This window comes from Rhinolophus sinicus, chromosome 17, assembly GCF_057876585.1.
Source record: "Rhinolophus sinicus isolate RSI-liver-muscle chromosome 17, RSI-T2T, whole genome shotgun sequence".
Taxonomy (NCBI): domain Eukaryota; kingdom Metazoa; phylum Chordata; class Mammalia; order Chiroptera; family Rhinolophidae; genus Rhinolophus; species Rhinolophus sinicus.
Window position 1 is genome coordinate 189,202,205 of NC_142517.1, and position 27,810 is coordinate 189,230,014.

Consider the following 27,810-nt stretch of genomic DNA (forward strand, 5'->3'; position numbering starts at 1 on the left):
ATATGTGGTATAGTAGGTATTGGATGTACAAGGGTAAACAAGATAGATTTATATGCCTCAGTGTTTAGAGTTTACTGTTTGGATAATGAGGACTTTTCTTCCTTTAGAAGATTTCATAAGAAAGATTTTTTATCATTGCCTTTTGGCCTTTATGAAGATAGTATTTGCTTCTTGCTTTATTGCTGAGTCATACTACATTAATAGATAAGAAAGGTAGGAAAGTCAATCAAATCAAAAACATATTTTGTACTATTAGGAAGCAAATATTCTAGTTGAAGTCACCTTTTTCTAATGTCCTGGCAAAACAGTACACCCTGAGATGCTTCTCTTGTTCCCTAACATCTGATTTGTCTAACTTAGGGCTCCCAGGCTGCTAGTCCAAGAGTTGGATTTTTGTTTTTCCACCAATGCAACATAAAAATAATTTTAATATCTTGAAATAGAAAAGAACTCTCTCAAGTTCCTTTCCTTTCTATTATGCTAAACCCTGAAGTTTCGTACTTTTAAATTAACCCCTCAAAGTATTTGATCGAAATGTTAGTATGCAGGCCTTCACATTCTTTGTTTAGTATATTGATGCTGGTTGGTGTGTTGAATAGTATTTTGTATTCTGTCTGAAGACATTGACCTTCTTCATGAAGTTCCTACTTGGCAACTTTTGTTCACTAAATGTATTTGTTTCATTATGGGTACTTACAATGATTGTGTTTTTATACTGTAATACTTATTTGAAAGCATATTACTTATTTTAAAAGGAGAGCTTAATGTTTAACATTTTTTAACCTATTTCTACCCTAAGTTGTAAAGAATACCGAAATGCCTTAGAGGAATTGTCTAAAGCAACTCTGCGGACCAGTGCCGAAGAAGGGCTTCCAACCAATAGGTGATCTGTGACTGAATAGAATCTATTTTAATTGAGCTATGTCATTTTTCTAAATGCTCATACTTCAGTTTTATCAACATGAAAGTTTCTAGGGTACACACTTATATTTTAGCCAGTAATTGATAGAAGAAAATTCAAGTATAGCAAAAGACATTAAATTAAACTCTTTCTTTAGATACTGTTTTCTGATAATTGCCACAAAAGTGCAGTGTGTATTGCAGATTTAAATTTTAAACATTTTAATTCTTTTATTATTTTCGTTTAAAAAAATAGTAATTTGTAAAATTAATAAAGTACTTACTGTTTGTCTTTGTAACTTAAATATTTGTGAATTTCCCATAATAAGTAAACATTCTAATAGTGAAAACAAACAAACAAAAAACCCCAAGCCCCCAAAACTGTTTCTTTTAGTGTGTTCAGTATTCTAGACATTTAGACAGAAATTGTCATAGTCTTATTATTTTGATTCTTATAGAGATAGGTTTTCCAACTTTACTAATGTGATAAAGTTTTATTTGAATTATATAATTATATATCACAATGATATGAGAAATATGAAATTGGTTATTTTCTGTAATTGTTTGATTTATCTATGTCAATATAGCTCTAATGGACTTGGGCAAAATATTATAAAAGCAAGAGCTTATGCTTTTATAATATTTTTCCATACACATTTATAGTATAACATTTTGTTTTTTGAAGTCCAATAGACATTTTAAGACTTTTTCTTCCATTTTCTAATCTGTGTTTGTATAATTATGAATCAGATCTATGATATTGTGGGTGGGATACGTGGGGAGTAGATTAACAAAGGAATCAGAGTACTTGTAGTTTTCTGTCTGAATAATCTAAAACCAGTTTTTCTTTGTTTTTCGTTTTAGTACTTCAGACAGCAGACCAAAGAGTAGCAGCCCTGTTAGGTTACCTGAGAGCAGTGGAGGTCAGACAAACCGTACAGCAGAAGCAGAACCACAACCAAGTAAGATTACAAATGGAGAAGTAGTTATTAGTTTTGTTTGTAATTGTGGTTTGAAGAAGAAAACACATTAAATAAGAAATGCCATCTGGCAAGGATTTATTTCTTCTGGTCTTGAAATATAATATGGATTTAAAATTTTTTTGTATATCCATTTTTATACATATTTTGCTTTTCTTTGATTCCTAAGTTTCCTGTCCTAGGAACTCACAGGTCTCTGCAGAAAGAAGCAGGATCTGTCTTTCTAGCTAGAGTTTTCAGATCAAAGTGTACAACCTAAGAAATACAACAGCAACTCGTTTTTGGTTGTTGGCATTGTGAAAAGAACTTCTTATGTATTATCTCCTTTCATCTCCACAATAACCACACAAGGGTTATTTAACACATCCCCATTTTTCAGAAAGAAAGTTTAGACTTAGATTAAGGAATTTGCTCAAGGTTATACAGGTAGTGGAGAACACTGGATTTGAACTTGGGTCTTTGTCAGTTGGCAATGTATTCACTGCAAGTAATAGAAAACTCGTGGCTTTTGGGGCTTAAACAAATGACAGTTTGTTTTTCTTGAATAATGTCTGCGGTGGTTCAGCTACTCAGCATTGTCATGACAACATAGGGGTAATTTTTCTATGAATCTCTTTAAGTTTTACCCGTGGTCAAAAATATTCCACTTAATCTCTACATTTGAGAAAGAAAGAAGGGAGGTATAAGCTGCAGCTGTTCCCTTTTGTGAGGAAAGTAGAGATTTCCCTTTAATCTCATTAGTTAGAACTGAGTCTCATGACCACCGCTTCCTGCAAAGGAGACTGAGAAAGTGGTGAGCAGCGTTGTCCTGGCTGGCTTATATAAATCATGAGTCATTTCCTGGGGCTGTACATGCCTCCTTTCTGTATCTCCCCACCCCAAATGTTGACTTCTGTTAGCAAGGAACAAGTAAAAGGCCATAATTGTACCTGGTACCTTCAGTAAGCACTGTACGATGAACATTTGGTATGGATTTTGTAGATGGTAAATGTACAAGATTAGAATCATATATACTAAGCCCACAGATCACACATATTAAGCTCAAAACCAAGTATAAAAGTATAGAGCAAGCTTTAGTAATATTTTTGGCCGTCCTGTACTACTTACTTTCTGATACATGTTAAAAACAAAATCTTATATTTTGCTGTGTTAAAATGTAAGAACACACATGTGACATAAAGATGTTACCTTTAAGTTTGAATTCTCGTAGCTTGTAACACTGTTTTGTATTAGTTTAATTAATTGTATTGTAATACTATAAGAATTCAGTCCTAACTTAATCTTGTTGCTTAAAATAGTATGACTGTCTTAGAAATACATTTTTCAAAGGTTTTATATAGAATTTCTCACATTTTTATATATAGCTATCAGATCATTGTTCTTTTTCTGTTTCTGATAATAAGAATGCTTGACTGCTCCCTCCCAAAATCCCTTAAACCTGTGGAATAATAATCTGTGCAAATGGGAATGTCAGTGTTACTCGTATTTATCACCCTCATGAAATGGTTACTGCTAACAAGGGAATGATTTGAAATTTTTAATTTTTCCACCTGCAATGATCTGTAATTAATATGTTTCCTCTTATTTTTAGCCAAAAAGGCTTCCGGAATGTTGTCCTTCTTCCGAGGGACAGCAGGGAAAAGCCCTGATCTCTCTTCCCAGAAGAGAGAGACCCTACGTGGAGCAGACAGTGCTTACTACCAGGTTGGGCAGACGGGGAAGGAGGGGACGGAGAACCAAGGCCCTGAACCTCAAGGTGCGTCAAAGGAGACCAGTTGTGCTTATTCTGGGCTTGGACTGACTGGATTTAGTTGCTTGTGTTCCCTGAAGCCTTAAGTAGATAATTCTTAGTGCTGAAAGCAGGGTATTCCTTCCTTCTCACATCTCAGTGTGGTAGAGTGGAGAAAGCATGGCACTTGCAGAGTCCACTGGTCTCAGATGTCATTGCTATCACTTACTGTGTGGCAGAATCAGAAATCCTTAGTTTCCATGCCTGTAAAGTGGCAAAAGCAATGTCTTTCAAGGACTAAGTGATATTACACATGTAAAATACTTGTCTCATTATGTAACTCACAGTATATATTCAAATGTTTTTCTTCTGCTGCACCCTCAGATGTTTCCTGTCTTTTCCAGTCCCTGTAAGGTTGAGACTATTTGTGTGCACCTTCATTTTGATATTTAAAAAAATATGTCTACCTGATTGTGTTTGAGTATGGGGGTAAACCATACTGCTACTGAGCTGTGATCCTTAAAAGGCATTGGTGCTCGGAAAAAATAGTTTTGAAATGTGAAACTTGGAGGATGACTTGTTCTTCTAGATAATAAGAAGTACTCAAATCTACAATAATTAGAGTGCATCTGGCAGTAGTTTTGTCAGACAAATCTGTCAAATATAAAAAAGAAAGTAGCTCTGAAGTAGACACTGGTCTATTTTACATGTAATATACACATCTTAGTATACGATAAAGAAAGCCTGGCAAACTATTGGGGAAAGATTATTCTGCCCATGGGGAAAACTGCTCAGAGACTCTGAGAAACAAGCCCTGGAAACTATTAATGTAAGAATTGAGTTAGTATATTGCTACCATAGGAATGACGTAAATATAAGAAAAATTATTCTTTAACTGAAAGTCTCTATTTTTAATCTAAAAAATTGATCTTTCAAAGGGTACACACATTTTTATTGTGATAGTTTACATGGTTGAATTGTACATATAATCCTTGCATCAAGTGACTTGACTATGATAGAGAGTTGACTTGTTAGTTTTTATTGTGATGTCAGGGAAAAAAGAACAAGCAAAATGAAGTGATAACTGTTTAAAACTTTGGCTTTACTACTGATATTAAACCTTTTAGATGAAGTAGATGGAGGAGATACACAAAAGAAACAACTCACAAACCCTCATGTGGAGCTTCGTGAGTATGAGATAAAATCTTGTTGGTTTGGGGACATGGATTATAATTGAGCTAACTATTACTTGTGGCTTCTAGCTTCATACTAGCTTCATACTAGGTTCTTGAAATGAACATTAAGTGTGTGTGTTTTATTTAATCTAGATTTAGTTTATAAAATGTACATTTATTCATTTATAAAGAAAGTTAATTTATGAATTTAATTGAAATTAAAATTTAATTTATAAATTATAATTTGATTTAATTTCTAATGTTTAAATAATTATTTATTATGTAACCTAGAGCCACAGAGTCTTGACAAGGCATCTAGAATTGTGTGTAACTGTGTGTGCCCAAAATTTATCATCCAGAATAATATATATAGTAAAATTTAAGATGTAAAAGTACAGTGATGAAAATACAGTAACTGGTATATAATGAGAAATGGGTCTTATATTGTGTTTGATTTTTCTGTAACTATGTAAGGGTGGTCATCAGATGGTCTCTAATCCTCCCTGAAGATCATTTTAGCAGAATTGTGACGATTACGGATGTAGTAGACTTAACATGAAAAACTCATGGAGAAAATTAAATGGTTGTATTTGGTGTGAGTGGGGAGGTGGGCAAGAGGAAAAAGACATTTCTGATCCATAAAAGCTTTGTTTTTCTTTTCTTTAACACTTCTATGTGTAGAATTTTCTGATGCTAATGCCAAGTTTTACTGTCGGCTCTACTATGCGGGAGAGTTTCATAAGATGCGGGAAGTGATTCTGGGCAGCAGTGAAGAAGATTTCATTCGCTCCCTCTCCCACTCGTTGCCCTGGCAGGCCCGAGGAGGCAAATCAGGAGCTGCTTTCTATGCGACTGAAGGTTTAAGTCTTTTTAATGACTAGCTAATTAAGTAGCACCCATCTTTTTCCCTCAGACAATTTATGAATGACTGTAGCTGAGGTAGTACGATACTGTCAGTTGGCAAACAAAGTTTTCTGGGTTTTTTTTGTTTGTTTTTTTTGTTTTGTTTTTACATTTGTGTTTTATGCTATGTCATAAAATATTTAAAAGAATATACAGGTACATGGTATGTAATGAGAGACAAACATTGATCATATGCGTATTAAATATTTTTTAGTCCTGAGTTTTCCAAATGTCATTAGTAACAAGAACTTCTTGAAAACTCAAAAGGGTACCTCAGAGCTAATGAGAGAAAGATAAAAGCAGAAATATTTGGCCTGAAAATAATAGGAAGGCCAAGTTCCTAACCTACTAAGGTTTGCAGAAGATCATGACCATTTGTGCTTCACATTTCATTCTCTAGACCCACTGAAAGCAAAATTATTTGAGATAATGCAGCAGGAACGATGTTGCTTGATAAGAACTTTCATAACTTTTACTTATTGGGTTGCTAACAGAGGAGTTTATAAAATTTTAGTTACTAGTTTTAGAAAGTAGGTCATCTAGCTATGAATTTAAGGGTGTTACTTTCTGTCAAAAACAGGCTTTTTGACTCTATAAGTCCTTAGAAGCCCTTTCAACTGTTGAATTACTTAAACCATGTTCTGATCAGAATTTTCTCTGTGATATCAGAAAATGTTCCTTAAAAACATGAAGCAAACAAATCGTTTGGGATCTTTGGAATGATTTATTATAGATTACCTCAGTAAATACTGTGGGTGAATAAACACATGACATTTCTGCCTTGTAGATGATCGATTCATTTTGAAGCAAATGCCTCGTCTGGAAGTCCAGTCGTTCCTCGATTTTGCACCACACTACTTCAATTATATTACAAATGCTGTTCAACAAAAGGTAGAAATCCCAAACTGTGATCTATAATTCGAGTTTCCTGGGTTTTTTCACATCCTGAGAGATAGTCCTGATGGCAGTTAACTCCGTGCTAAGATATGAACAGGGCTTGGCTGGATCTCTGGTGTGCTACTGACGTGTGATAGAATGCCGTGATTTCAAGCTCTTTCCTACCTTTGCCAGTGAGGAACCAAGAGGTCTCGAGCAAGTTGCATTTAAGTAGTATACGTATAAAAGTCAGTTAAAAACATTAAGAGTGAATGAATATAACTGCCCATTTAGTGATTTGTAATTTGCTGAGACAGACATTTGAAATGTGTTGAGAAATGAGTGCGTGGGTCCCTTAGGCAGGAAGAGAGGAGGAGCCTGTGGCGCAGGTCTGCCCAGTTGTCACTGCTCAGTGACCCTCCCAGTAAGAGGATGAGGGCGTCACATGGCTTTTCTTTTTTCATTTATGATTTAGTTCATGTTATTGGGGAAATCCTATGTCATAAGAGCATGTAGTGATTTGAGCAGTTGTGAGAATGTTGAGGATCTAATATTTTTATTGGCATCGCTGCTACTTGCTCCTGAGATTCAAGGGCTCGAGTTTCTTTCAAGGTCCTTCAGTCATATTCATAGAAAGTCCTGTTTGGATATTACATGAATTATCCAGGTATCACTATTAAGTTACAAGTAATCATTCTTGATAAGCGTTAACTTTCATCTTTTCTTGATTTAGAGGCCCACTGCATTAGCCAAAATTCTTGGAGTTTACAGAATTGGTTATAAGAATTCTCAGAACAACAATGAGAAGAAGTTAGATCTCCTTGTCATGGAAAATCTTTTCTATGGGAGAAAGATGGCTCAGGTAAGGATATTGGACTGTGCAAAGCATTTAGCTACTAGAACCCTTTGTACTTCTGGTTCCTGAATGTATTGAAGTAGAGAATAACATCTGTGATGGTTAATATTAAACTGGTTACTCAGCCAAATTTAACTTTTCGCTAGTTGAACTCTATAAGAAAGAATAAACAGGAATATTGTGGACTGGTCCTAAAATTTAACATATTCAGTATCCTAGAAACACAGAATTACAGAATTAGAGGGCAGATAGACTTCCACCTCTCAGTTTTAAATATGGAGAAACTAAAACCCAGAGAAATTAAGTACTTTATGACAGTCACAAAGATATGCCTAGAACTCAGGTTGTCTGTGTTCTAGAACAGTACCCTTCAACGTGCTGGTTCTTGAATTGTTTCTAGAATGTGGTGAGATAAGGAGCTTGTACTAGAATGTAATTCAACGCACTGCTTCTTCATTGAGAATGTCTTGCTATGAGAAAAACATCAGCTGAACTAAACAGTGTGCTTCATGATACAATTGATTTACATTCTGGCCCTAGCACCTTATGTCATCATGAGCCAGGAACAACTGACTAGCAGCGGTCTGTCAAATACACCTCAGTGCACTGGCCTAGTACCCAAGTCCCCTGACCTTTGAGTGTGTTGCTTTTGCTACCATCCTAAAATTCCTAGAGATACTCTGTTGTTTCTAGGCTGCCATAGTAATTACAGAGTTTTGGTATCAAAACTTTTAAGTTTTGTAAGACTATTTGCATCTGGTTTTTAAACTGCTTTCTATTTCAGTGATACATATTTGGAGTAACTTGGTAATGTTTTTTAAAGACGATTAAATGGGTCAGTTATTTCTGAAATGTTTCAGTAACTGAGTACTTGGTATTTCATTTGATACAGTTATATCACTATGCATTTTATGTATTATACAATTATGCATGCATTTAATGACTTACGTTATACATGTTATGATTAAGTTTTTAAATTAAATTTAAAAGTGTATATAATGGTAGTAGTTACAGGGAACCTTTCTGCCTTTTCAATTTAATTACAATTACTTAATCATTTGTAGCAACTAACAAAAATAACCGAGGATTTTCTTTCTGCTAGGTTTTTGATTTGAAGGGTTCACTTAGGAATAGAAATGTAAAAACCGATACTGGGAAAGAGAGTTGTGATGTAGTCCTGCTGGATGAAAATCTCTTAAAGATGGTTCGAGACAATCCTCTGTATATCCGTTCTCATTCCAAAGCTGTGCTGAGAGCCTCAATTCGTAGCGACTCCCACTTCCTTTCTAGTCACCTCATTATAGATTATTCTTTGCTGGTTGGACGAGATGATACCAGCAATGAGCTGGTAGTTGGAATTATAGGTAAGTCAAAAGCATACCTTGCTTATAATTCATGTTCATGATTGAAAACAGAATAAAATTTCAAGATCATACTGAACCTGGTCTAGTGATAGCTTATTGAATATTTTCACCAACTTTCATTTGAAAATTCGAAAGTAATAGTTTTTAAATTCTAATACCCTCTATTCAGTTTCCTCATTTCCATTTTCATTATCTTTACCAAAAATGTCTATTCAAAAGTCACTTATAAGTGAAGCCCCGTGAGGTTTTGTGAGGATTAAATAAATTAATACGGGGGAAAAAACCCTTAGGACAGCACTTGGCATATTGTCAGAAGTCAATAAACATTAACTATTGTAGGAGTAATAGTAATAGTAATTACTATAGTCATTTGCTTATGTTTATTAACATAACTTTACTGCTAATATTGCTCCCTGCAACAGATTATATTCGAACATTTACATGGGACAAAAAACTTGAGATGGTTGTGAAATCAACAGGAATTTTAGGAGGGCAAGGTGAGCAGCATTTTCATTTTGTTTACTCTTTAAACTGTTCTCATGTTTTCCTTATCAGTTGACATTTAAAAAACGGATATTTTTAAATTCTTAAAAAATAAGTGGTTATTTCTCATCTTATCATCATTTCCAAAATGATCCAATAATAAAGGGAGTTAATTAGGTGGGGAAATACTGGGTTTAAATTTGTGGTGAAATGCCAGAGGTTCTCAAAATGAAAAGTTGAAAAAAAAAGGTGGGGGGGGCAGGGTTCTAAATGAGAGGTTGTGTTTAATTAACACTTGAAATCTAAGTTCTCTGAACGCTGCTTGCCCCCTGCGCTTTCATATATCTTCATCTCTAGGCAAGAGCTAGGCTTTTAAAATAGAAACTCCAGGGGGGGTGGCCGGTTAGCTCAGTTGGCTAGAGCATGGTGCTGATAACACCAAGGTTGCCAAAGTTGCTGGTTCGATCCCCACATGGGCCACTGTGCACTGTGCCCTCCTTTAAGTAAGTAAGTAAATAAATAAATAAATAAATAAATAAATAAATAAATAAAATAGAAACTCCTACCAGGAAGGACCTGTGCCTCCTTTCTGAGACTGCTCGGGTGTATGTGTCTTTCGGGCAGTTTACATGCAAGAACGTAGTTGTTGAAGTCAGTTGGCTGATCATTTATGTGATAGCTTTCTTTTTCTCTTTCATAATCTTAGGTAAAATGCCAACTGTGGTCTCTCCAGAGTTGTACAGGACTAGATTTTGTGAAGCAATGGACAAGTATTTCCTGATGGTACCCGACCACTGGACAGGCTTAGGTGTGAACTGCTGAAATGAGGCAGTCAGTTGGAAATGGACCATGAAGGAAAGGGGGCTGGAACAAAGGACCAAAAATAAGCTGCATGTTTTATTTCTTCCTCCTATTCACCACTGTTCCCAGGGCCTTTCAGTTTTGTGGCTATGCAGGATGCCTGTAACTGAAGGGTTAAAGCTATGGATTTGCACTTTTTAGTTTTTGATACCTACAAAGTGGCTATCCCTCGGCTGGAAAGTTGTGTGCACATTTTTTCACTTAAGCTTAAATATAGACACATTTCAAGGGCTAAGATCAAATGTATGGTTAGAGATGAGGAGATAGGGGGAAAATGGGTTGTCATATTTGCTAACAATCTTGTTAAGAAAATAATGTCTCATAGACTGTGATTCTCTTGGCATCACATTTGACACCTTTTTTACTTGGAACTCATTTGTAGAGCTGGTGAATTTTTTGTTGTTGTTTCTTATGTAACAGTTTAATGTTTCCTATTATCAGAATTTCTGAAACCTTTAAAAAAATTCTGAATTATTCTATTAATGGCCAGTTAAATGGGTTGACACAATCTGTTCTTGTTTTACCGAGGAATTTGACTTAAATTGGGAATCCTGCCATGTTCTGTATCTTACCCTGTTTTCCAGTATGTTTGATGTTTTTCAGGTTCTGTCTTTACTTCTCTGTGGATGACAGGAGGCTACAGCCATTAACTTTAAGCCTTTTTACAACGTTTGTGCAATTTATATGTTAACCTGCATTTATCTGCACACACTTTTACTCTAGGTTTTTTCCCTCCGCTTTCAGGGAAACATCAGTAAATGAGTCTACAATGACTAAATCCCCAAAGTTTTAGTATAAAGTCTGATTAGGAAGACTGATTAATGAAGGATTTTTTTTTTCATGTAAAAAATATGTAATATAAAAAATAGGCCCGATCCAAGAAATTGGGTGAGAGAGAAGCACTTGCTTTTTTTTTGTAACGGTAAAGTGTCTTTTTCAATATAACCAGCAATATAAGTGATAGCTATAAAATTAGAAAGTTTCCAGTGTGGACATCCCTGTTTCCTAACTTTCTGCAGGAGTTTCTAGGCCAGTTCTGACTACTGAGAATTAGTAAAAGGTAAGATAGTCTTAGTAAGGAACCTCTTGTTTAATAAGAGTGGTTGTTTAAAAAGTGGTCAGAAGTACTAAGCGTACTAACGTAACTGAGTATTTCCTCTTGGCTTCTTTCCATAACAAGGATATTTCGGGGATTTATAAAGTTGTAAGAGTTCTCCTCTTTTCAGGCTTCCTATAATATAGCACACTTTTTTTGTAACTTTCACATGATAATAAGAACAAATCTGGATACATTCCAGTTACAGAGACTATAATACATGAAATAGGAACATTTTGGAAAGTTTGCTTTAGAGAATGAAAGCATTAGTTTGGTGTATGGTGCTTATTAGGAACGTGGTTTGTTTTGAACTAGAAGCAACGTGACCACGGATTTATGACTGATCTGATGATAAGCATTTTTTAAAAAATGTGGTGTGCCTTTTGAAAACATACAAAACACTGGTGATTTCAGTTTTGATATCAAAAAACTAATAAAGGAGTTGTACAGGAGTGAAACATATGTGGAACATTATTAGTTTCTTATGTGTCCAGGAGCGATGGATGTTGCATCTCATTTTGAATGCAAGCACTATTTTGTCTCACTGTTCAGTTTTTCTGTCAAGATACTTTGGGTTATTTATCCTGTCTGTTTCCTGCACCCCCAGTCATGAACACTCCAGTGGAAAGTATCTTCCCCTGGCTATAATCAGGTTGGTAGTCTCTTTGTTTTAGTCTCAGTATATATGTGTGGCTTGGATCCTTCATTGGAATGGCTCCAGAAAATAATTATGTGTCTTTTTGATTTTGTTTTCCTTGTCCATGACTTGAAGAACTATTTTTTTAAAGTACTCCTGCCAATTAGATACTTTCGTGACTAAAAAAAAATCCAATATAATATAATCTGAAGTGATACTTGCTGCCTTGCAAGGGTAATCTGTCCTTTTAAAACTGTCTTAATGAAGGAGGAATATAAAATGTAATTTGTTGTGAGTGGTAGAACTGTATCCGTACCCCCTGCTGCTCCTGTTTAGGCCACCCATATGTATGAAATATTTCAAATACTGTGCTACTCAGTGTTAAGCATTGAATGACGTTACCTCTCTTGAATTCCCTTTCGAGGCCTGGAGAATATTAATGCTGAAAAGTTAAGAATAAGGAAGAAATCTTAATACTTTCTTCCTTAGAATAAAATATGAATCCTGAGATTAATTGCTAGTACGTAGCACAAGAAAACTATATAAACATTGTATTGTGTAAAAATCTTATTTACAAATGTGAAGCTTTTTGATGCCATCAAAATTTTATTAAAAAAATAAAAGGATTTACTTTTTTCTTACCCAAGCCTGAGAAAAATAAGGGGAATAAGCTGTTACAAAACCTTTTGTAGTCTATTGACTGTTTTAAATTAATAGATACTCAAATTTTCCTATAAAATGTCCTGCTTATAATGTTTTCCTTGATTCAGCAGTGATTGGTTTTCTAGCTTTGGCTTTTATTGGATAGTGTAAAAAGTAGGGTTGGATTGGTTTTTGTGGCATTAATTTCTCCTTGGCATTTTACCCCTTAGCAGTGCACTTGTATAAAACTACCATGGAAAGTAATCTACTTGTAGAAAGTTTGCTTAGCTAATAGAGTGGAAACTATTGTGAGTGAGCCTGATGGAGAAATAGATTGGGCCATTCAGTACTCCTTAGTAACATACTGACTTATGCAGTGTTCAGAGCATATAGTGCAATGCCTTTTCTTGTTTTGTTCTTTTTTGTAACACAGGTGCAGTGTATTATAGAAATATTAAAATTACAGTCATGAGCATTTTTATTAATGCTTCTGTGCTGATTTTGTAAAAAATGTACATTATGTCTTTTGATGGGTTTAATTTTAACTAGAGAAATGATATTGTAAATCATTATAGCCTCTTCTAATTTAGTGTGAAAAATTCAATTAACAATATTGAAAATAGTCAATGTATTATATTGTATATATTTCTCTACTTTGGTTCTAGCTGTTTTATATGATTGACATGTTATTTAAGAAATAAAACTGCCTTGACCTTTTGAAGACTTATACTGTAAATAAAGAAGACTTACAATAAACTGAGAATCAGCTTCACTTAATTTTGAATCTGCTTGAGGAAATTAATAAGGGGAGATGGGGTTTGGTGCGCCGGCCTGGTCCCCGGCCCCTGGCCCCTGGCCTCTGTTGCCTTCTGTTCGTTCTCGCCCTATTTGTTTTCCAAGAATTTAAATCTTTCACCAATCCTTTTCCTTACATCACAGAAAGGGGATCTTAAATCATAGGTTCCCTTCCACCAGTAAAAAGCGGCCCGACCTTTTGTGCCGTTGCCCAGCCGGGAATCCTGAATCTGTCTCAGGCTGTCTCAGCTATTACTTTCTCCCATATTTAGAGTTTACCTGAAGTGGATCCAACTGTGCTGCAACTTGGCAGCTGTGGGCGTGGCGGCCCCTCATCAGGTGCCTGGACTCACCCTGGGTAAGTGAGAGACCAGGCTCCCACTCCCAGGGGCACTCAGATGGCACCGCTGCTCTGCTTTTCCCTCACAGTGGCGGGAAAGGCGCAGGCACTGAGTTTTCTGCCCTCACCTTGAAGTCGCTTGTGTCAGAAATTAATTTCTGACAAAATTCCTAAGGTAATGCTTAATGTAAACTAAGATTTTTTTTAACCTCATTTAAAAATTTTTGGTTAAAAAATAAAATGTATCATCTTAACCGTTTTCAAAGTTCAGTAGTGTTAACTATAGTCACATTGCACAATGCATCTCCAGAACTTTCTCATCTTGCAAAACTGAAACTATACACATTAAATAATTCCTCGTTTCACCCGTCACCCCAGCCCCGGGTAATCACCATTGTACTTTCTGTTCCCATGAATTTGACTGCTTTGGGTTTGCATTATAAGTGGAATCATGCAGTGATTTAAATGAGTTGTCTTTTTGTAACTGGCTTATGTCACTTAATGTAATGTCTTCAACGTTCATTTCAAGTTGTAACATTTCGTTTTCTAAGGTTGAATAAAACTTCGTGGTATGTGTGTACCACTTTTTTTTACTCATCATCAGTGGACATTTGGATTGCTTCTACCTCTCGGCAATTGTGAACAACGCTGCTATGAACATGAGAGGAAAATGTGTCTTCAAGATCCTTTTTAAAAATTCTTTTGGATAAAAACAAGTGGGATTGCTGGATCACATGGAGGTTACATTTTTTTAAATTTTTAGAGGAAACTCCATACGGTTTTCCATAGTAGATGCACTATTTTACCATCCCACCAGTAGGACACAAGGGTTTCAATTTTTCCACGTTCTCTCCAACATCTATTTATTTATTTATTTATTTATTTATTTAGTCAGTCACCACCCTGATGAATGTGAGGTAAGACCTCATTGTGGTTTTGATATGAATTTTTCTGATGACTAGTGATGTTGAACATATGTTCATATACTTGTTGGTCAAAGTAAAAAGGTAGTTCTCTCTCTATTCATGACTTTAAAAAATGATTTTTAAAAAATCCGATCTTTTAATTGAAGTCCTGCAACAAGATAGACAATAGCATAACGAGGGAGAGAAAATTTTAATTAGTTCAATATGCAAAAATATGCCATGAGGTACCGCCAGATAGTTGTGATCTGCACACAGAAGAATATTATCGCCCGGACAGAGCGTGTTCTGGGGAGCATGGAACCCTGAGCCAGACCGCTGGTGTTGCCACCATCTTTGTCTTTTAGCTTCTTGTCTCGAAATTGCTGCATAACATCAAGATTGTTCAGGAATGTCTAGGTATAACGAATTGTTCTTTAGCTTATTGGCAGCAGAGCATGGTAGCTGCTTCCATATTTTTCCACATGAATTTAACAGACATTGCTGCTACTAACTTGCCACTTCATCTAGGAGAAGCCCACCTGGTCCCCCCTCCTCATCCCCTCCACTAACAGTCATGGTTCCCTCTAGTGATATCACTTAAAGCGCCAAACTACCACATGGTATCATGACAGACCTACTCCTTAGGAGAGTCCAGCTCAAGCTGCTAACAGAAGAGCACAGACTAACGTTCTAGAATTGATTCGTCTAGTAACATCTGCTTTGACAGTCACAGCACCATTGAATAGAGGCCCTGCTGTATCTTCCGTGCTTCATCGCTAACTGCCCATAGGTGCAAATTACAAGAACTACTCTTAATTGCAGAGGATTGCTTTTTGCTTCTGTCTGTTGGAAGTGAATGCAATTGTAGGTGACACTGAAGAAAGTGGATGAGATGGCTTTAGGAAATCCAAGCTCTTTGGTGATGATGGAAGGTAGGCACTGCCTTAACCCAAGCCTGGAAGCTGCTCTCTGGCACATTCTGTCTGGCTGCCACAGGACTGAGATTGTTATCTGCTACTTCTCATCAACATGGGGTTTACTATTCACAACCAGCAACACTTTCCTGCTGTATCCTTGTGGTAATAAGCCACCTGGTGAACAGAGGGTTGCTCTGGAATAAGTCAACCCATGGCTATTTTGCTTCATATCACTTTGGTTCTCAATTCTTGTTTGTTTTTGCAACGTTTTCCCAAATGGCTGTGTGTGCGTGTATGCAAATTCACAGGGAAAATTATCAATAGCTAGATGATTCTAAAACTTTTTGTTTTGCTTCCAACCAAGTTTAATTGACCAGGGAAAAGCTAAATTGTGTGTAATGGAAGCTGTCTTGACTAAGAGTATATTAATTTAGGTTGCCATCTATGAATAAACTGATGATCTAGAAACTTTTATGCTTAGATGATAATATAGATGAGATTTACAAATTTTAATTTTGGTCATTGTATTTGCTACAATACTTGCTGATTTAAAAAACTGCAAACTGAAATTGACAGTCCCTGCTATTATTACAGAATGATATGTACATTATGTGTAAATGAAGAATATTGTTTTCAGGGAAGCAACAAAATATCATTTCTAGAATAAGATAAATCCTAAGCCTAAGCAAATGTTAGTTTTACAGTTCATATGAAATTTCACACCCCCTCAGATTAATAGTACAGTATTGTCTATTCCCATTAATCTATTTTTAATCTATTGTACAAACTAGATGAATTTGTTTCTCAGTTCATCTATTTCTTTCAACCTCATCCCAAAGGTGGAAGACTTTCTTCTCCTTTCAAGGTTAACTCTTCTCTCGTCTTTTATTCTTCATCTCTTACTCTCATATCTTTTGCTGGATCATTCTCCAAAACGTAGCCCTTATTTTTCTTATCCCTTTAGCTTCTCTTGTATTTACTCTTTCCTTTCAATAGACTGGCATGTTGTAGTTCCAGTCACAATCACAGCCTTCTCCCTGAGCCTTCTCTAATCCAGTAATCTTGTCTTTCCTCTTCCATTGCAGGATTTTGCAAAGGCACTTCCCGCATTCATTGTTATTAATGTCATACTTCATGCTAACCTCACCTCACCCCTTGCAATCTGCTTTCTATCCCTGACTGATTGCTCCTTTGAAGATCCCCTTTGGTTTAGCATGCTTGTGAAATCTAATGGCCTAAATGCATGTTGATTACTGGTTAGAATGGAAAAGACATTTTATTTTTAAAAGCAACTAAATCCAGACAATACCTTCATTCATTCAATCAGCATACATGTATGGAACACATACTCTTGGCTGTGTCCTAGTGCTGCAGATGAAAGACGCCCCGCCCAGCCTCAAGGAGCTAGCAGTTCAGTAGTGGAAATGGATAGAAAACAACCATAAGATGTGAGGTAAAGACATAAATGTCTATTTTGTTGATGGAGGTAAATTTTTATTCAATGAGCAACATGACAAATTTGCTGATTTGAAGAAAGCCATGTTTAAGTGAATCTAGAAAAGAGAATTGTTTTTACTTTAATAATTTTAGAGAATAATATTACTTACAAAAATCTTTTATTTTTTTTCTTTAAGATGTAAACTTGTTGCAATCTTCTTTGTAAAGTGATGCATTCCCCCTGGGAATGTCAAGGAGAAGTTCATTTCAAGCATCTCTCTTGGAACATGCTGAATAGCTAAGGGATGGTGGTTCTGTAAGCTAAGGCTGAAGGATAACTCAAAACCCTGGTGAAGACACCTCGGTGAAATCCTACTTAAAAACTATCATAGTTTGAAATTGCTTTAAGAAGGCAGTGACCTTTCCTTACTCATTTTTGTGTCCTCAATAATAGTCTTTTGCATATTTGAACTAGAGACAAAGCCATGGCACTCTAGGGACAGAGTGCTACTTGTAAGTAGCCACAGTTTCTTCTATGTAAGCTGCCATGTTTTTTGTCATAGGACTTGGTTATCATGACCCTTACTGATTGATCCAACCGTTCTTTATGCCCAAAGCAGCCTTTTGCGTAGCCTAGATGTACAGAGCCCACCAGCCTATGAGGTGATCTGGTTTGAGGACTCAATCCAATAGAAAGGTTCCATGTTGGATGGTACTTAATGGATCCAATCAAATTCTCTTTTCTTGGTCATTTTGACTTATAAAGAAAGTTTTAGAAGTAGCGACTGTCTATAAACTGAGACAGCAGAGGGAGAAACTGAGAGGGAAGCTGAGTTGTGAGTAGCGTGGGGTCAGTGTAGGGAGGAAGAGAGAGCTGGCTTCTGAGCCGATGACCAGATGGCTATGTCTTCAGCATTTCTTTGAGTTGCCACTCAGGATAGAGATAACTTCCCAGCTCTCCATGAAGCCCAAATAAGTCCAGGGTTTCCTTTCTTTCCCACGTATAGGTAATAAATGCCCATCAGGTGACCTGGCCATGGCCCGAAAGTCTAACACAATATTTAGGCACTAATAATTCCAAAAGGAAGTATTAATGCTTTCATTGCCATATCACATAGTAACAGCATGCCAACTTCACCATACTAAAAACATCCAGCCTTATGTAGGTTTCTATGTTTTTCAGTCAGTAATGCTTGCATTTTTTGCCAAGATAAGATAGTGTTCAATGGTATTGCTTGAAATACTGTGCCTTTTAATGTAAACCAGCACTTTAAAAAGTACTACAAAGGGAACCAATCAGGTAAGCTTGGTTTTATCATCTATATTATTTTAGAATAGTTGTTATTTAAATCAAAATGCTTGCTATTATGTTCTAATGCATTTTGTACATGTAAATAAAACCAAGACTGGCATACGTGATTTTTCATTAGAGAGGCTTTGTTCGAGGATGAAATATTTTTGGAAAGTTTGTCCTTGTTTGAAGTTGAAATTTCATGTTACCACAAGAATTGATCAGCAGAAGGTCTTTTACAATCTGTAAATTGATTTTGTAAGAGTACCGACATAGTTTTTGCTATTATTCTTGGACTTGCTCCCCAGCCCACAGAGGCAATTAAGGAAGAAAAAAGAAAACCCTCATCTGAGTCATCTATTAAAATCTAGGTTGACTCAGTGACATAACATTTTATTTCCTGAGCTCATGATATCTAATACATACCTTGGTCATGTTTACATATATGGGCTCTCTTCTCTGCAGTCAGCACTCCACTCTCCCTTCTATCTTTCCCTACTTTGTGCTCCCATTCCCAGTCCTTTTGATGGAAAAAAATGCCTCTTTCAAGTATCTAAGATACAGATGCTAGAGGACTGCCTTCAGCACCTAATGCCTTCCACCTCCCTCAGGGACTCGAGAATATGGGCTTTTTTTTTTTTTTTCCCCAGTGTGCTTTCTATGAACACTAAACCAAGAATTCAGACTAAAATAGGGAAAAACTCAATTATTCAGACATGTTTGGTCTCAAAGACAGAGCTGGTATTCTTCCTTCGTGCCTGAGACTGACTTGAGCTCTAACAGAATCCCAATGTTTTAGTTTAATTAAATTATAAAACCAACTGAGTGGCCACGGCATTCAAGGGTTTCCAGGCAGAACTGACTTTGCAGGGCATCTGACAATGTGCACTGTCCCTAGTTCTCATTGCTCGTAGATTTAAAAGCATGTAGCAAATAGTTTAACATGATCCACCCAGGTCTGTCATGCAAATGTCATAATGAGGAAAAAAATTAAAGTATACATATTGAAAATATGCTGGTCTTTTCATGAAGATTCAAAGATTTCATTAGGACATGGACACAGAGGTAGGCAAGAAACAGAGGAAGCCAAATTACTTAAGGATTGTTGCTGGATGTGTATTAGGCTCCTACTAATTTAAGTCCTGAATTCATAGGCACGCATTTATTGCTAAGTTAAAATTATGGAAATTCTAAACAGAACCTGATCTATGATTGTGTAAATTTGGGTAGTTTTCCTTTTTGACCCACGTTGTTGGCAGATCTTCACTTACTGAAAATAATGACTCACATAGAAAGGAGACCCTCTTCTCCAATGAAAAGTTATTTATGTTTCAATAAAATTCAGTAATAGTAGTCACTTCCTCTCAAACCGGAGTAATGCTGGTGGTACATTACATACCTGCTCTCAGCTATTCTCTTTGGATTCCAGCCAGTTGTCACTACAAAGGATATAAAATGTTCCTTTGGTGAAGTGAGGATTTTTGTTCTGACAAACTGTCAGCCCTCACAAGTCATATGCAGTTTCCATCTTTAATGAGGTGTAAAATCCTGGCCTATTTATATTAAAGGGTATAATTGTTTTTTGTGGTTTTTTTTCCCAGAGCAATTTTACATTCATTTCCAATTTGTTTGCTAGCATTAAATCATAGATCCATAGAACCTAGCTATCTTTTGTAATTTCTCTCTTCTCTAGACAGGTTTATGTTTATTTCTAGAGAATAGAGAAATTAGTAACGACAGGTTCTATGGATCTATAGTATGATACTAGCAAGCAAATTGGAAATGAATGTTAAATCGTTTTCTGGGGGAAAAAAACAACAAGTTTTGCTTAACTTATGACATCTAACCAAGTGGTTATGTTTCATTTTTTCCCCAATCAAACAAGTCTTAAAATGAGAATTTGGTTGTCATAAAGCTCTAGCAAAATATTGTCAGTATTAATTGTGCAGCCCCCCTTTTCATGAAGTCAGCACCATAGAAAATTGATTGGGCATGTTAAATATTCAAATATTTTAATAAAACAAGAAATACCTGGTGTTAAAATCACTGTGATGCAAATATTTAGACAAACATGGTTTACTTAATGAATGAGATATTTAAAAAAGGTATTTCATTTTTATGACTGCTTCCTTTCTAAGCTAAACTTGGGTTAACTTTTTTTTTTAAAAGTAGTAGCAATGATGTAATGGAATTCCAGATTTGGTAGGGAAAAGGGATAATATCCCTGAGTTCCAATGTCAGCTCCCACCACACATTATCTCTGTGACCTTGGGTAAGTCACGTATCCTTCATAAAGCCTCAGTTTACCTGTTTCTAAAATGGGAATAATAGCTACCTTATTAAGTAAACAGAGGAGTGGAACTGCTAGGTCCTATGGTAAGTATATGTTTATAATGGTAAGAAATTGCCAAACTATTTTCCAAAACGGTTTACCATACTTGATTTTTAAAAGAAGAAACAGACTATTTTGATGCTATATATCCACAACCTTAGAGAATCAAATAGCTTCCTAATCTATGTAGGAGTTGCCTAGGTAATACATTGTGGCGAGTGTGGGTGGAGCAGATACACAGGAAACATGAGTTGGAACATTTTGCTTTAGTTTGCCCATCCCACCTCATTCCTGAGTTTGATCTCCTCTACCCCTCACAAGTGGATGGATTCTTCAGCCCTTTTCTGCTCTACTAGTTACAGAACGATCAGACAGAGGCAGGAAGAACTTACGCTGTTTCAGGGAAATTTTGACGTTACTCTGTACTTCGGATCTCTGGATGGTTATACACAGGTCATCCCAGCTGTCAACTTAAACTGGAGGTTTATTAGCCCAGCATTGACTAGGACACTGTTACTCTGAGGTGCGCTTCATGCTGTTTGTGTGCCCTGGGTCAGAAACCTGGGGCCTCCGCATTGATCCCACTCCAAGCTCCTTCCTCTGCCTTCCCATTACTGTCCCATTGGGAGACCTGGGGCCCTGACTAATCATTATTATCAGCCTATTCTGCCTAAGAACTGCACCTATGCCTTAGTCAGTTGACTCTTTCTGTTTCACCCTAATGGGCAGATGTAGGCTGGCCCATCCCCTCAATTTCTGTACCAAGACTTTGACAGTAAAACTGTTACGTTGTCTTGAAATTCATCAGTGAAAAAACTATTCCAAAGGAAGTAGTTAAGGGATTGTAAGATGCTAAATATTTTTATTTCTTTTATTTTTAAGTGTAATTTTGGTCTACAGCAAGGACGATTTTCCTTTTATTATTTGTACACCATATACCAGTTTATTCTTAGACCTTGGGTAGAAATTTGTTAAAAGCCATGGATGCAAAATAGGTGTATATGTGTTGTTTCACAACCTCAGGAGTTTCCTGGGTGAAATCTGAAACTGGTCCCTGTATATGGAGGGCAATGAGAAGACTGGAGAAAGAGGCACACCATTCCAGATTGGTAGGTGGCAGGTTTAATAAGCAAGGGAATTATATATGAGGCTTGTCTTGGTAACTGCAAGATGAGTAGATCTCCCCACCCACCAGAGTCTTAACAATTTACATAGAGGCCTTACCTTGGTTCAGTCATGTATACCATCCAGATGGTGTCAACACGTTACTCTCTCAAGGTTATGTCTTTGAAATGGCTGCAGCTATGGGAATGGTGAGCAGAACATAGGTGTGCATTCCAAGAGCAGGGAAGGGGTGAGAAACCTCGGATTGCCTGGGTCCAGCTGGAGTGTCAACTGGTGGTCATGTGCTCTCAATGACCCACCAACATTCTGGGGTCTCTGCTCAACTGCTCCCATGTAGCGACTAGGAAGAGATTTAGGGGAGTGGTATACACAACGAAGGAGGAATAATAACCTTGTCAGAGACCCCAAGGCACTTTAGAAGATGTGAGAACAAGTCCTTACATTTTCTGGTAGAATTGTTTCAAAAGGTAGAAATGCTTAAATGTTTAAATAAGATTCTTGTGAAGCTCATACAACATCCAGTGACAACTCTCACAACCCTCTAACATTTGATTTATTCTGGTCGTATTGTGCAGCATAGAAAACCATGGTTATTTTTACCCTCTTTATCTAAATTTCTTCCAGCCTATAAATGACCCCAGGAAAACAATCTAGAAATACAACATTCCGTTGAAGTAATGAATAGGGAACATATTGATTGCTGTTAGCCGAACTTGAGCATGATGTAGGAATGTGAGGGCTGGTGTTGTTGATTCATAATGGAAACAGTTAACTATCACTTCTCTGCTGAGACTTGGGGAATCACCCCAACGAGCGTCAGTGGGGACCTGTGTGCTCTGGTCAGGACAGCGCTCCTCCATCCTGAGGGCCTGTTTTCCAAGATGAAGATAACAGTCTGGGAGGAGCAAATTGAGGGTGGGATATGGGGCAAATTAAAACTTCTTCTTCTAGTTAGGACCCTCCATGTAGAAGACAGGAGTAGGGAATAAGTGTTTCCACCTGACCTTTACTTTGGAACAAAAGATATCCATGTGAGAAAAACCTAAATACCCCAACAACAGAGCAGATGGCCAAGCAATAGCATGTGTGGCACAGAAAACAAATGCAACAGCAGTTCGCAAAGTGGGAGTTGAGTATAGGCTGAACGGGTTAGAGCAGGTTTCCTGGCTAAGGTGGGGCTTGCCCAGGCCCTTAGCATTTGTATTGATGGAAAGAGTCAGGTGGAAATCTCACACCCAAAACGGGCTCTGCCAGTGGATTTGAGGAGATTTGAGTATTAGTGTCAGAAATACCAGGAAGAGTAGGGCATAATAAATATGGAGAAATGTATGAAAGCATGGAGGCTCATGATACCCAGTTTGGGGAATGTTGACTACGGGCTCTGGAGATTTGGGGAGAGACACAATGAAGCTTTTTAAAATCTGAATTCACCAAGTTCAGGATGGGTAAACCCAAAAACATCTTACCATTCTATTACCTCCCTCATATGAAATGGTACCCTGGTAGCAATTTAACGTAAAAAAAAGTTGTTAATTCAGTACTGTTGCTGAATGCTAGTTTCTTTAAACACACACACACACACACACACACACACACACACACACACACACACACACGTCTCTTTTGGAGAATTTTTCTATTAGATGAATTGTTATTTAAGCTGAAAGTTATAGAGTCCCATAAAACAATGAAGCATTTAGAGGATAACCACAAAAGGAGAGATTATTGTTATGTATGTATATCAAACTGATTCTGTTTTAATGTTTTGGATTGAAATAGAATAAGCAAAAATAGCATGAACATTTGAAACACACTCTCTGCTTACAATAGAAATAAAAGCTTTGTGCTTTAAAATATTGAATAGAGAAAGTTTACTTGTATTTATGATTCTCTAAGTTACAATCATTACCTGATAATTTAATACTTTTCGTTAATACCTTTCTTTAAATAGTACAGGAAAATTATCTGTTCCAAGAACTGTGTTCTTTAATTTAATTGTATGTATGCTATGATTATTTAAAAAATGATCTGAGTAAAGGTTATTTAAAGAAACAAGCAGTGAAAGTGGTTAATAAACATGTCAAATGATGTTCCTTCGCTAATATTTAAAGAAATGCAAATTAAAATGAGATACAGTTTGCCTCTCAAATTAATACTTTAAAAATTGTTGCATAAATTTTAGGGATAGGACTGCAAATCAACATACATTTTTTGCCAATTGACGCACATAATAGAAACTATAAATATGTTCTTATGCTTTGACTCAGCATTTCCACTTCTAGGCTGGTCATCTGGGAGAAAGCCCGATGTGGTCTATAGGTATCACAACAATGCAGTCAAGAAAACATTGCAATTCTCTCCTGGGCTGTAGTCCTTTTCACAGTGGTTCATTTTCTAGAATTCTACCACAAATTACCTATAATCTCCTAAATCAAATGTATTTGTAGGGCTCTGGATTTGAAATGGAACCCAGATGTGGCTTAAGGATTTGAAATGGAATGCCTGATGTGTCTTCCTACAACTTCATGTTAAAAGACCTATGAAGACCTCATGAATAGGGAACATGAATGGGGAACATGAAGTTCCCTATTCAAGAAGATAAAAAAAAAAAATAAGTTTGACAGATAACTTATTGCCAGAATTGCTAACTACTAGGGCTAAACTGAGGATAAACTTCCTTGAACAAAGTAGCTCTGCCCACGTGAAACACATATGAAGAACCTGTCCACCACTCCCCTGACTCAGAGACCCCCAAATCTGGGCATTCATCTTCACCGTGTTCTGTGAGTAATTATTTTATGTAGCTTGACTGCTCTTCCCCACTTTCAATTTTCCTAAGTTTCCTCAAATACAGAAAGTTCCAGAAAACATTTGACTCATCAAATCTTTAACTTGTTCCGTATATGTGGCACAAGAAGGTGTCCCTTATTCCAGAGAAAGTCAGATTTAGATTATATTCATCATCATATTCGTTTTATGATCATCATAATTTAAGCCCTGGTGAGTTCTGCTCACACAACACACTGTGTGCATGAAGTTGTAGGCAGACACATCAGGGATTCCATTTCAAATCCTTAAGCCACATCTGGGTTCCATTTCAAATGGAAAAATACATATCTCACATTGTGTGTGGTGATTGATGGATTCAGATATAGATACACACAGATTCTGATACAAATGGCGGTAGATAGTATAGGTATAGATACAATACAGCTATAATATATATTTCATGTACATCTGGACTGGAGCTACATCAATAACTTACTGAGTTGTGAGGCATAAATAAGTTGAAGCTCTTAGCACAGCAATTGGCATATTGCAATCAATCATATTTAGAGAGAGAAAGATACACACAGAAAGAGAGAGAGAGAGACAGACAGACAGACAGAGAGAGATATCAGCTTTTTCATGTGTCTTCTTCTAAGGGCTAATTCCATCATGGGGGTTTCATCTCGTGACCTAATTACCTCCCAAAGGTTTCAATCCAAATAACATTACATTGGGTCTTAGGGCTTTAACATATGAATTTTGGGGGTCACAAGCATTCAGCCCATAACAAGTAAAGTGCAAAAATCTCAAGAATTTATATTCTCTATATAAGAATGTGTTAATAATTGGCAGAATTTTAAGTTTAAGTGGCAGTTTGTAATCTCTATTTTTAAAAAATATATATTTTTACTTTTCAGTTCTTGAACTTCCATATACAAAGGGACAATCTGATATTTTCTGCTTTTTGAGATCTGAATTGTTATTTACACTATTATCATCATGAATATCCTATAATCTTATGTTTGCAGGTATAGCACTTCATATTATTAAAACCAGCTTTACGTACAGTATGAAATTTGATTTTTCAAGAAACGTTCTATGAGATAGAGAAAAAAAAAAAATTTTTATATTCAGATAAGCTCCAGGGAGAATCTGGGGTACCTTGGATTATACCACTAGCACATGGTGGTAGAACAAGTACAACTAGAACTAGAACAAGTAAATAGTTGTGTTTTTTCTTTCTTTCTTTTCTTTTTAATAGTTGTGTTTTTCTCAAATGCACATGTACACATCCACATCACATCACATCACACATCATGTCACTCCAACAGGCAGTTCTTGGCATAACTGCACTCACGAAAGTCTGTGCTATGCTATACTCCTTGACTCCACCTTTCTGATGGCTGTAGCTCCTGACTTTGCTACTTTGATTCCTTTAGAAAAAAATTCCTGGGCTTCAGGAATGAAGAGCCACTTAATTACCCCCCACCCCCTTAAAAGTGTGGCTCTGTTTTTTGCACTGAGGTGATCATTTTTCATAATGAAAATGACTGAGGAAAAATGCCATTAGGGTGATTTTGCTTCTTTATTCTACCATCATACTAGTATACCTAGAGGATGTCACAGTATTGTAATCTTTTTATTAGTTATTCTCTGAAGGGCAATGACCACATATGTTGCAATTACTGATCACATCACTGCAACAGCCCTCTGATATAGGTATCCCTCTCCCCTACTTCATTTTACAGGGAGCAGGAAGCTGGTTCTCAAGAGTTAAATAATCTAGGATCACAGATATCCTGACAGTTTGCAGAACCTGGATTTGGGTGCAGGGCTTTTCTTCTCAAAGTCAGTCCATCAATGCTGCACCATGCTTCCTTGGGGAGAGAGGCTACAATGTCATGAATGGAGTCATGAATGAACTTGCAACAGCTTAAGACCACGCTTCATACTGGTCCTAACACCATTGAAACTATAGTTCCACACAGTTTCGGGACGGTCCCACCTTGGGTGATGTTCCATAACATCCTTCAACACATCATGAGATCTCTTTCTTCTGTTATGTCCACTTGTGAGTCCCATTTCATCAAGACTTGAGATGACTTGTTAGGTCATGTGTTTATCTCCCTGTTCTTCCTGCATGTTTATCTATCGACTCTGTGTTGGTACATAGATATCGTAACTCCTGAAATCCTCTCTCTCTGTGTAATATGCATCCTTGTAAATGATGTGGTTTGAAATACCAAATAATAGTAATTGCTCTAGAATAGACATATTGAGATAAGAATCATAAGGCAAAGTAGAAGTGGTGAAATAAACATGACTTTAGAAAATAAACTGTCAAAGACCATGTTCAAACTATTGGGATATGAGACATACCAAATCACTGCCCATATTTCTGAACTTCTGTTTCTCATGTTGGGTTGTAATTCTACCCCCAGAAGCTACAAACACAATTTTTAGCTGGTACCTACACCAGGGAAGAAAATACTAACTCTGATACCCAGTGAACACTCTTGGATGTAGGCAGCAAATATCCTGTAGACCAGACTCATTGGAGCTTAGCAAACACATAAGAAAGAAATGAAGGATTATTCAAACCTTGCACGAATATGTTGAATTGAATCAAGTAACCTTAGCATCAACATCTGTGCCCCCTTCTTAGAATCAAGAGATTCTGATTAATAAGAATAAGGTGTTCATAATGTGAAGATGCTTTCATATCTGAGTTTCAGCATTAAAGAGTATTACACATTCAAGGTATTGGAAAAGACTACATTTCTAATAATTGGTTTTCCATTACTTTGAACATTAGGAATATGCCATACTTTATAGAACAACACATTAAAAGCAAAAGTGTGTGCATGCATACACACACACACACACACACACAATTTATTAGGGGAAAATCTCCAAATCCAAATAGACTGTCTACGCTCCTTGGTGCAGCTTTGCAGTATTATGCACTGTTTCATTAAAATTTTTCCTCCTCATTATTTTTCGCTTTATTTTACTTAATTAACTTAATCAATTGTGAATTACTGCCAGTTATGTTTGCAGAAACCTGGGCAGTTTATTAACTTTCATAAATACCAAAAGATAACAGAAGCACTGGGGGGCCAATAATTAAATGCATCTTTTTAATTTCAACCTATAAATGGAATTTAGCTCATGATAGTTTGTAGGTTATTGTCAATGTGTGGACTCTGAAATAGCACCTTCTCCCCAAGTCTAGGCTGTATGTGACCTCTGAGGGGAAGTCCTGAATCATGGTTAAGCTGACTCTTCCATTACCTCTTATGTTGCGTGCCAGACATTGGTGTTTTGTAGCAAACTATCAATGAGCAAAATTTTAAGATCCTTGAAGGAAGATTTCTTTCTTTACAATTTTATTGCC

At 36.5% G+C, this 27,810-nt stretch overlaps 1 protein-coding gene across 7 annotated transcripts in view; it reads left to right on the plus strand.

Moving 5' to 3' along the window:
- The window catches only part of PIKFYVE (phosphoinositide kinase, FYVE-type zinc finger containing), a 69,399-nt gene extending 56,134 nt beyond the window's left edge, over positions 1 to 13,265 (plus strand). For all 7 annotated transcript variants that reach the window (XM_019726947.3, XM_019726946.3, XM_019726951.3 and 4 more), the window contains 10 exons: positions 800 to 883; positions 1,765 to 1,862; positions 3,472 to 3,636; positions 4,737 to 4,796; positions 5,466 to 5,642; positions 6,475 to 6,578; positions 7,297 to 7,425; positions 8,522 to 8,783; positions 9,206 to 9,280; positions 9,973 to 13,265. In XM_019726947.3, the coding sequence (XP_019582506.3) occupies positions 800 to 883; positions 1,765 to 1,862; positions 3,472 to 3,636; positions 4,737 to 4,796; positions 5,466 to 5,642; positions 6,475 to 6,578; positions 7,297 to 7,425; positions 8,522 to 8,783; positions 9,206 to 9,280; positions 9,973 to 10,088 (1,270 nt within the window). In that variant the 3' untranslated portion in view covers positions 10,089 to 13,265. The remainder of the gene's footprint in view (positions 1 to 799; positions 884 to 1,764; positions 1,863 to 3,471; positions 3,637 to 4,736; positions 4,797 to 5,465; positions 5,643 to 6,474; positions 6,579 to 7,296; positions 7,426 to 8,521; positions 8,784 to 9,205; positions 9,281 to 9,972) is intronic.
- Positions 13,266 to 27,810: the final 14,545 nt, after the last annotated feature.